This window comes from Electrona antarctica (assembly GCF_951216825.1).
Source record: "Electrona antarctica genome assembly, chromosome: 9".
NCBI lineage: Eukaryota > Metazoa > Chordata > Actinopteri > Myctophiformes > Myctophidae > Electrona > Electrona antarctica.
Window position 1 is genome coordinate 21,034,587 of NC_136790.1, and position 13,003 is coordinate 21,047,589.

The 13,003-nt window shown below is 44.4% G+C and overlaps 1 protein-coding gene across 1 annotated transcript in view; it reads right to left on the reverse strand.

The window, feature by feature from the left end:
* Window positions 1–268: 268 nt before the first annotated feature.
* The window catches only part of tafa4b (TAFA chemokine like family member 4b), a gene marked incomplete at its 5' end in the record, with an annotated part of 48,561 nt that continues 35,826 nt past the window's right edge, over window positions 269–13,003 (reverse strand). The window contains 2 exons of the mRNA XM_079510869.1: window positions 269–737; window positions 3,373–3,497. Of these exons, the coding sequence (XP_079366995.1) occupies window positions 726–737; window positions 3,373–3,497 (137 nt within the window). The 3' untranslated portion in view covers window positions 269–725. The remainder of the gene's footprint in view (window positions 738–3,372; window positions 3,498–13,003) is intronic.

Below are 13,003 nucleotides of genomic sequence, written 5' to 3' on the forward strand. Positions count from 1 at the left end.
ATTTGACGCTAATTTCCCATTTGCTACTTTATGTGCCGCTATCGGTCACTTTCATTTTCCCCCCAGATCGTGAAAAGACAGTAATTCCCAAACACAGCAGCGGGCGAGCGCTACAGATTGATAACAGGTTTGGATCATGTCCAAGGAGCGCTGCGTGAACACAGTTTTTAGTTTTCCAATCTCACACTCATCCGCAAAGGCTTCTGCCCAAATGACATTTGAAAGACTCAGCCATTTGCTGGACTCAATACACACTATCCATTATTGGCTCTGAGGGAGTCTGCAATTGTAGTCTTTGTGTGTGCGTGTGTGTGTGTGTGTGTGTGTGTGTGTGTGTGTGTGTGTGTGTGTGTGTGTGTGTGTGTGTGTGTGTGTGTGTGTGTGTGTGTGTGTGCATGTGTGTGTGTGTGTGTGCATGTACGTGCGTGCGTGTGTGCGTGCACGTGTGCATGCATGTGTTTGTGTTTGTCCTGGGCAGTCATCGTTGTTGTGGTCCATTGGTTTCAAAACGCAGGAATATGCTGGTCTCCATCCACCCAAGGGCATTAGTAGTCCTTCAGTACATTTGATCCCGTTGCTTTTTGTTGGACAGGCTGACAGACTTCCTTTCATTGATACTTGGACTTGAACTGTGAGATAATGGGTTTGGCGTGTCATCCTTCCTTTTACACATGGAGTCCCAGTGCAGAGTTTCAGTTTGCCACCGTGGCTCAGCGACTCTCTTGCTATCGCGTGACCTAGAAAGGAAACGGCAGCACAGAGAAGAGGGGTGAACCAGTGACACAGAAACATGTAATTACCTGCAGTGACTACATGGCCCACAGCACACTTGATGTGTATATTCTACGGGAAGGGAAGATCTGGAGGTCTTAAACTCTTATCATTTCATTCTGTGAATTAAATTAACGCTTATAAATGCTTAAATGTAGCTACTGTTTGGAAACACTGTAATGAGTTAGTTACACTTTGGCTCTGCTTGTTGAAACTGAAGTGCAGCATTTTGGTATTTTGCAGTCAGGTCTGAAAGTTATATAGAAATTATTTTCTATGCAAGCATCATAGACTAGACTCTAGTCTATGATGCTTGCATAGAAAATAATGTCTGGCTACTGTATGGTCAGCCAACACATGTGTTTCTGTACATAACACCCACACCGTGTAGGAGGGAGAGAATGGAAACACACAAAGATACACATCATCATCATCTTGAATGAGAGACCAAGGAAGGGAATGGAGGTCATGGATAGGAAGGCCGAAGATAAAGGAGGGAGATGGAGATAAAGAGAGCGCGAGAGAGAGAGCGAGAGAGAGAGAGAAACGGGGCTGCGAGAGCGCCCGGTTGCCTGGGAGTCGCCGTTTCACTGCAGCTATCTTCAGTGACATCTGCCACCATGTCTCCTAGTAACCGCTCCGCGGTCCCTCAGTGCCTAGCAAATGCACAATTAATGTCCAGTGATGCAGTCAGCCATCGGCCCCTCGCTCCCCTAACAGCTGATCAGCTAGACAGTCAGGATGGGAGCGAGAAAGAGAAAGAGACGGAGGGGAAGAGCTACAGAGAGAAAGAGCAGGAGATGGAGCAAGGTGCTACAGGGCCAGGATGACTCTACCTATGGCTCCCGGTGTTGTTGTTTTGGCACTGGGTCATTAATTTCCAGTGCCGGCGTCTTACACCAGCAGCGCCTCTGCTCCTCTAGTCTATCCCGCTCTCCAATTTAATTACGACTCTTAATTGTGGGCCTCGGCGGAAGGCCCCAGCCATAATGCATTCTAATGAACGCCACAGATGTTCGGCTGTTATGCCATCTCTCGTAGCAATTACTCTTGCGGTGCTCCCGCCCGCAACTGTTTCTCTTTTTGTGTTTCACCTGTAAGTAAACCCCACCTGTTCCTTCCCACTACGTCTCTCTCTCTCTCTCTCTCTCTTGCCCCTGCCGTCAGTCTCGCAAATTAACTTTCACACTCTGATGGCTTACCAAAGGCCATGAAGGACCTACATCGGAATCCATTTATCACGTCTGAACGGCGGCAATTAGATAGCATGTTGTTGCGAGACTGTATGCTGCCACATTTTGGTTGTGTGTTGTACAATGGTTCACACTTCACCGAGTGCTTTTTGTTGGTTTTTAATCACCCATGCCATTTCTCTCCTCACCGGTTGGTCTTCACAGCACATGAACAAAACAAGGCTCACTCGGGGGCCCCGCAAGTTGAACAGAGTGCTTTGTTTTTTCAACGCAGTTTCATTGATGTTTAAAGTAAGTTCTCATACTCCACTCGCTTGTGTGGGTGTCTTAAAAGACGAAAGAAAAATCTTTTATTTACGAGAATATCCTCCTGCCATTTAGTAAGCAAGCTTCTGTTTCTTTTCCCCCATAAAAAGCAACATTCATTAAGTTTGTTTACACAAACAGAGGGGGACAAAAACATCCCAGGAATGAATAATTTCCGTCAGATCAAGGTTAATTCTGAACATCAAATGTTGGTCCAAGTAGAGCGTGTTCAAAAGCACATTCATTTATTTTCTTTCTGTTATTTCTTTCTGGACACAGTTTCTATTTGTGAAGAGGGCCTTTGATGTGAATGCTGATAGGGTTATAACTTATGTTCTTTGTTGTTACGTTCAATTTGCGAATGGCCTCGCATCCAATTACAAATGGCTCTATATCAAAGACTGGGCTTTAATTGTTATTGGCTAGATTGAAATGGTGTGCTGAAGACACAGGAAATACTACTTTGAAACCTGTGCCATTGTGTACATACGCACGCGCGCGCGCACACGCACACACACACATACACACAGTCTAATATTCAGAATTTACTATTAGTACTTATTATTATTGTTATTATTATTATTATTATTTATTATTAACACATTGTGAGCTTGTAGATCGGCTATTTTAAAATAGCCGAAAAGTATGTATGGGGCTGAAGTGATTAATGTATGTTTTGTAATAATAATCAAAACCTACAAAGTAACTAGTAAGTAAAGTTCTCAAATAATAGTGGAGTAAAAAGTACAACATTGGCCCCTGAGATGTAGTGGAGTAAGTATTGAAGATTGTAAAAGTGCCGCGAAAGTGTACTCATAAGTACAGTATAGTGACTATACTTTGCATGGCTGCACGCACACAGGGTACTCCCAGACAGTCGAGTCACGAAGATGCAAGATGCAGAAGCTCGTGCGCGGCTGCAACCTGCAGCGTGGGCGGTGTTTCCAATATCACCGGCCATGCTGCAAGTTGCAGTCGCGCACAAGCGTCATTTTCCATCCACCAGCTGTTTAGAAACCAGGAAGTGACTCCTGCTCTTAGCTGCATCTTCGTGACATGACTGCATGTGGAGACTGGGAGTACAGACAGGGTGCTATCTCACCTTGGTGGTTTTGACCTTGTTGCCAGTGCTACAGGACCATCCGGTCAGGTCGGGAAGAACCTTGCACTCCTCTCCCTCCATGCACGGCTGCATCTGACACCACCACTTCTGGACTACGATGGAAGCTGAAAGCAGACAGAAGAACAGACAGAGACCAAGTTCACTACTTAAGCCCTTATAATAATACGGTACATTTCGTCAACGGAAGGCGTGGTTTCCCGAACTGTTCGGAAGGTTGTGGTGGCCATTAAGACTGGGCTGGTTCTAGAGAATCTGGGAGTCTTTTTTCCCGGTGTGTCGACTAGCTGTGCAGGGTTTTGAGGTTAGGTTTAGGCATCATTTCTGTGAGGTAAGGGTTAGGGTTAGGCATAGTGTTTGTGAGGTAAGGGTTAGGGTAGGAATGTCCGACATTATCGGCCTCCTGATATTATCGGCCGATAGTTGCATATCGGTATCGGTTATATCGTTATCGGTTTTAATTAATTAAAATTTCTCCTGGATTTTTGATGGTTATTTTTATTTGGAAAACCTTGTTACATTTATCAATGTATCCAGCAGGGCATCACTATAAAATTAGGCATATTGTGTTAATTCCACGACCGCATATATCGGTTGATATCGGTATCGGAAATTAGGAGTTCGACAATATCGGGATATCGGCAAAAAAGTCACTATTGGACATCCCTAGATTGGAGTTAGATTTAGGCATAGTTTTTGTGAGGTAAGGGTTAGGATTAGGTTTAGGCATGTTTTTGTGAAGTGAAATGTTAGAGTTTAGCCACAACCTGGACGACACACCAATGAAAGAGTGAGTCCCAAAATCCAATACCCCAACTTCCACACTGGCTCACTCCACTCGCATCATCTCCCTCGCGCTTTAGTCCCGCCTCAGAGTGAAGAGGAGAGGATTATATGCGTGTCCAAAGGAATCAAGCCGGCTGGACTGACAGCCACATTCCAATTCCTCTCATTCCTGTCTGCTCACTCACTCACTCGCTACTCCTGGATATGTCATGTCGTATATTATTAGATGCTGTATTCCTCATCTATGAGCTATTTGACATGCATCCTCATTTCTCCCACACCATGCACAAAAAACAGCACGATTGTATGAATAAAGATCAAGCCATTATGTAATGTGTTGCTTCAGTAGCTTTGTTGATCACTGTTACTGAGAATGGTACATAAATGCACTTCAGTATCTCTGCAGTTTAATCAAATGGGACACTTATTTCACTCTCAAACCGTTCAACACACGCATGCAGCCTGCATGCATGTTATGTTGACAGATATGAGCACGCAGAACAAGGTTTTGTCAGATCTAAAACATCCCTTTGCAGTTCACGGCCTTTTTTACCCCATACTCCAGACGGTGCAGTCACGCTCTCCAGAGGAGACGGTCCATCCAATAACAGGACAGTCGTACACTGGTTATACACTCGCTGTTTTGACACCGCAAACGGCCTGGAGAGCTGCCACGCTCTCCGGTCTTGGCTACTCCGAAAGCAAATAACCATTTTGGGACACGTCACAAACTATTTCCGGGGTAAGCTGGAGGACTGAGGGAGCAGAGAGATTCAGCGAGAAGTCCACAGGATGGACAGTTTTCAACAGATGCAGAGGACAAATACAGAAAGGTTAAAGGTCATTTTTATTACTACACTACTAGTCTCTCGAGACAGACCGTTGACCTAAAGGAAAAGAAGGCACTGTTTTCCCTTTTTTTGCAGATGGGTTCCCAGATTGCTACACTACATACATTAAAATGTGAATAATGCTCGTATCTATATTATCCATGTGTCTCTAAAGCCAAATGTTGCTGTTCTGGCATCTCTGCGTAACATCCTATATTAGTGTAGGTATTGCTTAGGTATTGATTGATTGTACACCAATAGCAGTAACTTGTTTTATTTATAAACAAGTCACTGTAATTCCTTCTTGTGTAATCAGTGGTGAATTTGACAGCAAATTTTGATTTAGTCATAGTGTTTAGAATAAAGTTCCATTTAGTTTTTGTCATATTTTAGTCATCTGAAATGTTTTACTTTTAGTCTAGTCGACTAAACATCATAATAATTTAGTTGACTAAATCTACAGTTGACTTAGTCGACTAAAAATGTATTTTGGAGGGCCTTGAGGGTGTCATAATGGCTGATCTTAGACAGAAATGCCACAGAATCCAGTGAAAACATTATGTTGATTGTAAGACCTACAGTTCAAGAGTTATAGTCCAAATCGTGAATCTGCGTGTTATAGCGCCACCATGAGGCTGGTTTGAAAAATGTACGGTGGCATATCTTATTTGGAAAAGTGAGGATGTGCGTACAAAGTTTGACGGCAATCGGAAGCCGCGTTCATGATCTGAGGCTTTTTGTACAAAACACTCCTGCAAACTTTGGAAGCCAATCTTAGTAATCAGGACAACGCAGAACATTAACTGTGGAAGGAGAGTGGCTTCTTCAGTATGGCACTTGTCACAGAATGGGGATTTGGTGTAACTCTGTTTTCACGTAATGAAGTCTGTGGATAAATTGAAATTGAACAAGACAGTGCCTAGAGTTGGCGCAGCAGTTTGTGCATGTTCTCTAGAGCCTTATCCCAAAGATCCCCATTTATCTCCGTACTCAGCGCGTCGTAATACCCTGCACACAGAGGGTGAGCTCCTGAATAAGTCATGGACTAGAGATAACGCATGTCTGTCCCTCTCTGCATCCCTCTGTCTGTCCCTCTCTGCATCCCTCTGTCTGTCCCTCTCTGCATCCCTTCATGTCTGTCCAAGTGGATGGAGTGGAGTGGACACACGCATGTCTCAACATAATCCATGACGTGCAAGTATATGAAGACGTTGTTCTTATGGGGACCACACTTAACCTGAAATGAAATGAAATGATTACTATATTTATCCAGGGTATCTGGGCTAAGCTCAAGAACTTGTTTCCAGCCAGGCCCTGCTCATAGAACATTTCATCGTAGTGGTTCAATGCCTTGTTCAAGGGCACTTCAGCGGTGGTAATTTGAACGTGTCGGACCGCTGATTCGAACTGGCGACCTTCCGGTATCAAGACCGCTCCGCAATCCGTTCGGCCACCGCTGCCACAATGTGTCTCTAAAGACGAATGAAGGAGCCAAAACTACGACTATGTCTCCAATAGTTCGGATGCCGAAATCTTGTAGTGTGCAGGGCTTAGACCTACAATGTGAGAGCAATGTGAAAGCACTGCATTCACACATTTAACCCTCAGTCTAGACAGGAGACAGCCAGACGACAGAAAATACCGTAATACCTTCTCTCTGAAACCTCCGTCAATCCCCCCCCCCCCCCCCCCCCCTCCAGTGTGGATGAGAGCAAGAGAGGATAAATCCACAACATTTCTCCAACCTGGATAAGCCTCTGGGAAATGGCGCCGTTTACATTGCGTCCTCGTGAAGATCTCGGTTCTGTGGCGCATTATTGTCTCCAAACAAAAGGGGGAATCGGCCTTCGAAATGGGCTTTCAGGAAGAATTATGCATATAGAACACGGACAAATCCTCTCAAGCATGGTGTAAGAATAAGAACCATGTCTGAGAGACAGAGACGGAGAGAGAGGAGAAGTGATAACGATTGGGGAGGCAACACGGAAACACCTCAGACGTATGGAAATGAGCAAACGTTGGGAACAGAGAAAGAGAGAAATGACAGGAAAGTGACCACTGGAGAATCAGAGAGAGAGAGAGAGGAAAACAAAGGGAAGGCAGACAATAGGCAGTGCAGATAAACAGAGAGGTCTATAGAGCGTCGCAGTCCCGCCTCCTACCCTGGACCAGGAAATGAAACCCAATGCATTATACTCATAGACATTTCTTAAAGTATTTATTTAAAGACGGTTACGCCGCGGACAAAGCCAACTCGAGTCGTGACAACTCATGACAACACAAACAATATTTTGGACCAAACAAATAATTACAAAGAAGAAAAACAACAAAAAAAGTTTTGTAACCTGCCGTTTTTTTCTTCTTTCTAATTATTTGTTTGGTCCAAAATATTGTTTGTGTTGTCATGAGTTGTCACGACTCGAGTTGGCTTTGTCCGCGGCGTAACCGTCTTTAAATAAATACTTTAAGAAATGTCTATGAGAATAATGCATTGGGTTTCATTTCCTGGTCCAGGGTAGGAGGCGGGACTGCGACGCTCTATTGTTAGTCATTACCTACCTTAGTCACTCAGTACCTATCCTTACTGTTGTTGCTGCTATGACCTTTCCCCACAAGAATCAATTATGGTTTACCTTGTCATCTTGTAATCCTATCATAACTACAGAAACTGTATCATAGCAGGGAATATCAATTGGAGGTATGGGTGTATTCTAGACGCATAAAGGACCCAAATGCTTATGCTAAAGGACTCAAGATGTCATCAAACTCCTGAACCCAAACCCAGAAGGAGAGTGGCTGGGGAGTCTTTCCTCCAAATAATATAACTTTTTAATGTTATTTTGTGGTTAATAATATTTTCTTTGTGCTGTGTCCCAGCGTGACGCATTGTGACCTTGTAGGTCGGCTATTTTCACCAAAGATATTTGGTGTAGAGAGAGAGAAGAAAAGGAGGGGGACCAAGCATAGACTCCTGGGGGACCCCGGTCAACGACGTTGATATGGTTTAAGTCAGGGGTGGGCAACTTTGACGATGGAGAGGGCCACTATATTTCCACACTCACTCCCTAGGGCCATATATTATTGTCGTAGCGAAAATAGCCGATCTACAAGCTCAAAACGCGTCGCGCTGCGACGCGTTTTGAGCTTGTAGATCGGCTATTTTTGCTATATTCGAAATAAAATCTTACATTTTTGCTATTTTTGAATTGGAATCCTGAAAATGAACATTTTTATGTAATTTCAAATGCCTTTAATTATACTTGTGTTGAGCATTGAGCTACTAATTTAGACTGAAGTAATTAAAGCGGGTCATGTTTGCATGTCGTGGAGTTGTAACAGCTGAAACCAATATTATATCAGTATTCTGATATTAACCTGAGGGCCACATTAAGTGAAGGTGGGGGCCGCATGTGGCCCCCGGGCCGCCAGTTGCCCACCCCTGGTTTAAGTGGTTAAAGACATGCTGGGAATGACCAGAAGGGAGAGCTGTTACGAATCGAAGAATGTGCAGAGTCACCGCAATAAATTACCCAGACGCACCGGGGGAGCACAGTGGCCCAACACACTGTTATGATGCACGATCTCTGTGGCAGTAAGTGGTTCTAAAAACCAATGGCTGTGTAATGCTCGTTAATGTGGCCATTATGGCGTCAACGACGGTGCTTTGCACTGCGAGCATGTTATTTAGAACTAATGAGCATGGCTTGTGAGTGCCATTACGGAGTTGGAGCGCGCCACACAGCTTTGCTCACGCTGCACCAGAGGGGCGGGCGGCTCTGGCGTGACACCCCCTCTACCTTGTCTGTCAGGGCAAAACATTAGCCCGTTAAAACCGGGAAGACGTCTGTGTCATTTTAGATTTGAGATATTCAAAAAATAGCAAATCATCATGCCACGTGTAGATCTGCTATTTTTGAAAAATCTTTGAATATATAAATTATTTGAAAGCTAACCCTTTTAACTCAAATCTTTGCTTCTGGGGGTCCCTGGAACAAACTATTTTGAAATTGGGACGGGACGGGACGGGACTGAGTTTTCTGTTTTAGAAGGCATTTGTAGAATCGACCTCAGGTCTTAGTGGGTTAACAGCTGTGCGTAATGACTTGTGATGGTGAAAAAGTCAAAAGGCAATTGGATGAGTGGGCCGGTGATGAAGGCACACAGGTCAACAGCAAGGCACTCACTTCAGGAGCGATACATTTCCCCTGCTACAATTCTGGAGTGGTACATTTCCCGTAGCAGGGGGGCATACGTTGGTCCGACGTACAAACAGTCCGACATGCGTGGCCGGTGAAGACTCACCGGTGGCTCTGAGTCTCCGACATGCGTTTAGGGTTAGGTTATGGTTTTGGGTAGGTTGTCAGACTATTGCATGTCGGACCAAAGATATGCATTCCCCCTCTAGCTGCTATTTGCTGTAATTGTTTACGAGTGCTGGGAGGAGGCGTTCCAGCATTACATGAGCCTGCTATCAAGTCTTACTGTAGATCATTGCGAAACTATCAACACAATCGCTTCCACTGCTGAGGTTGCAATGCCTGGAGTGGGGGGGGGGGGGGGGGGATCTTTGTCTTAAATATGTCCTGCTAGCAGGACATATTTATTTATTTATCACAATTAGCCATTTTGTTGCAACAAATACAATTCAGTTAAACTTGCCGCTGATAGCTCTGCTCTTAACACTTTGTGTTCATGTGAAATTACCGCAGGCAATGAAAAAGGAATGGATGTCTGCACACTGAGTTGTAGCTCCCAGGAAGATTTATTTATTTGTTACAACGTTTCGACCCTCTGTGGGTCATACCTGACGAAGACCCACAGAGGTCGAAACGTTGTAACAAATAAATAAATCTTCCTGGGAGCTACAACTCAGTGTGCGGACATCCATTCCTTTTTCATTGTACGTATATTTTGACCAGCACCTGCAGAATGTCTTGAGATGTGCGTGCTTCCTGTCGGAAATGACCGCAGGCAGCCAGGCAATATCAGTGAATTCGCGCCAACTACTTCCGGCCCACACAGCCCAATACAGCAAGAGGAGGAGCAAAAGGTTTTACAAGCAGCAGCCGACATGTCTTAGTTTTCACCACAAGCAGTAATATGGCTTGGGCGATGCGATCAGAAATCACTATTTACATCTGAACGTCGGGCGGATTGGACTAAAAACAACAACTTTGGAGTATTTTTCGGAGAAAACAAGCAGCAAAGAAACGACAATGAGTGGATCCTTATGGGAGGCGCGTGCATTGATCCTCACGATGGAAAGAACGTAGGCGCTGTCTAGCAGCCTGGGCAGCACGAAAGGTTAGTGTTGAGCTTCGGCTGCTTGGAATTGATATAAACCTTACAACCTGCCATCTGACGGTATGGCGACCTTCAGGGTTAAATCTTAACCTGTCATCTGATGGGTTCCGAAGCGTTTTGGCGTCATGGGTGTTAATGGTGTAGTGAAATTAAAAATATGTTTTTCACACTTTTAGAGCATATCGGTGGTCATCATATGGGCATACCTAACAATGGATGCCAAAAAAATGGGAACATTCTCATTTGTGTGTTTTTATATCAAAAGTCCATAAAAATAAAAATGAAATTACTTCCTTAAAACGAAAACGTACTGCATGATGACGTGTCGAGGCCCACATCAATAAAAGCCAATAAAAATGAAGCTCAGCCGTTTGAGTCCCATTCCTGCCATCCAAACACAGCTGCCACTGATTACAGAAATCCTCCGTTTTTAATCCCATTCATGATGACATCCAGACAGTGTGTTACTCGTTTTAAGCTTAATCATCACGCTAAAATATGTATATAGGTTGTGTACAGGTTAGAGATAACCCCATGGCTTTGCTGCAGGTCTCTCTGTCACTTGTAAACAAACCACTGTGCATGTGCACGCATGTGCGTGCATGTGGTCGTGCATGAGACGGACCTACGTCCCCATAGCCTGGAGGGATGCAACCAGTGATGTAAATAGGTTTTCAATGTAATGGGTCCCAGGATGCACAGGTGGTCATTCAAATGAGTCCCAAAAAATTCTTATGAGTCCCAAAAAAATCACACCTGTGTGAAGTGAGTGGTGCAACTCCGTGTGGGGGTTCGCGGGGCGGGGGATGTTCCAGACCCCCAGGAACACGCCCAGGGGGCCGGGCCGGTTCCGGCGTGCCGCGTCGCGACCAAAACGGTTGAGAATGACAGAGTTACCGTGTGGCGGCCCCTCTACTGTACTGTAACGTACTGGCACCCCCGAAAGCATACAGTTAATACGTGCGTGTGTGTTTGTGTGTGCATTAGGTTGCGCACAGATGGTGAAAAACAACCATGCTGTTTTCGTGCTCACACCTAGACACCCAGCCACCCACCCACACACATAGCTCCGTAAGGGAGTGGTTGCACCACTCAAAAATTATAATAATAAAACATTTTTTATTTTATTTTATTAAAAAAATATATAAACATATCAAATAGGCCTATACAGTATATTTTTAATGTAGGCTAGTAGTATTAGCCAGCACAACTCAGTAAGAAATACTAATAGTGGGCAACAGTGGATTTAACATAGCTTAAACCAAAAGTTGTTTGCAGTTGCAATTATTATACTTAGTCAAAATATCGGTGTGTGTTACACAATGTGTGTTTCCCATTGAATCGGGTCTGCTTGTCACGCTAAAACATGTTCCAAACAACAAATATTTCTGTCGGAGGCAGCGCCGTTTAGTTGAGAGAGTTGCGACATCTCCGTTCACTGCTTATTCGTGGGGCTGCATGCGTCACTGATCACTCCATTGTCGTCACTCTCTGTCTCTAAACAGCTCTAGTCTAGAGGCTGCGCTGAGTGCGCTCAGTCAGAGCCAACATGGCGGCGCACAGCGCGCTGTGTTGACAGTGTTGTTACAGACTAGTGGTTCTACAAGAACGATTCCTACGTGGATTTTATTTTTTATAACATAGGATGAGGTCGGATGCGGGCATGCAAAATGATCGTGTCCGTAGATTATTGTTTTACCGCATTTATTTCCCCCGCGATTTCCCCCGCTCAACCTCTGCGTCCACGGAACGCAGAGGGTGAGCGGAGGTTGCGGCCCAAAACTATAAAGTGCGTTTTGGGACGCAAAACGCACCCTATTTACATCACTGTGCGACGCTCTGATTGGTTCAGAAACTAAGATCCTGCCGTCTGAGGCTGAAACTTCAAAATAAAATGCCCAAAAAGCCATTTCACTACACCTTTAAGATGCTCCATGAATTAGCCAAGGAGTGAGCTATAAGCTAAAGTAGGGAGCGTAATGCAGACCCCCCGCATGGGTATACAAGAGCAGGCCTAAAGCAAGACATTGGATTTCAGTTATAACCTTTGAGTCATACAATATTCTGAATGAGAGTGTAGGAGGGAGACATAGACTGCCTTGTTGTGAATGCACTTTGAATGAGTGTGTAAAGATGTGTGGCTGATTTGAAAATGAATACAACGGAGGCATTCGACTCTCAGGTCCTGCATGCCATGAACTAAAGCAATGCTTCATGTTGCACCACCTTTATTTTAATTGACGTTATACAGATTTGAATACGTTGCCATTTTCAGGCTTTTTTGTATTATATCCCCCCGACGCTACTTTACTACTTATTGTATTTTACTCCTTGAACTGCAAACGTGAAAGTTTGCATGAATAAGAGTTTCACCTCATTTGCAATTGTGTTGAGACAATAAGATTGATTGATTGATTGATTGATTGATTGACTGACTGATTGAAGTGTGGCATGGAAACTGACAGGTTTCTGTGATATTTGTAACACTTGAAAGGACCCCTCATCCAGCCAATGTGCTGTTTGTCCTCAGGGTTACATGTAGGCCTATTAAGACCAGACCTGGACAAAAGCAGGGGCTCGCAACTCCCTTTGTAATGCCTCAGAAAACTTTTCTTCAGCGACACAGCAGGCAGGACATACAGTACAACGTTTCGACCGTGAGGTCTTTCTCAAGTTAATCCATTCTGAGCGGG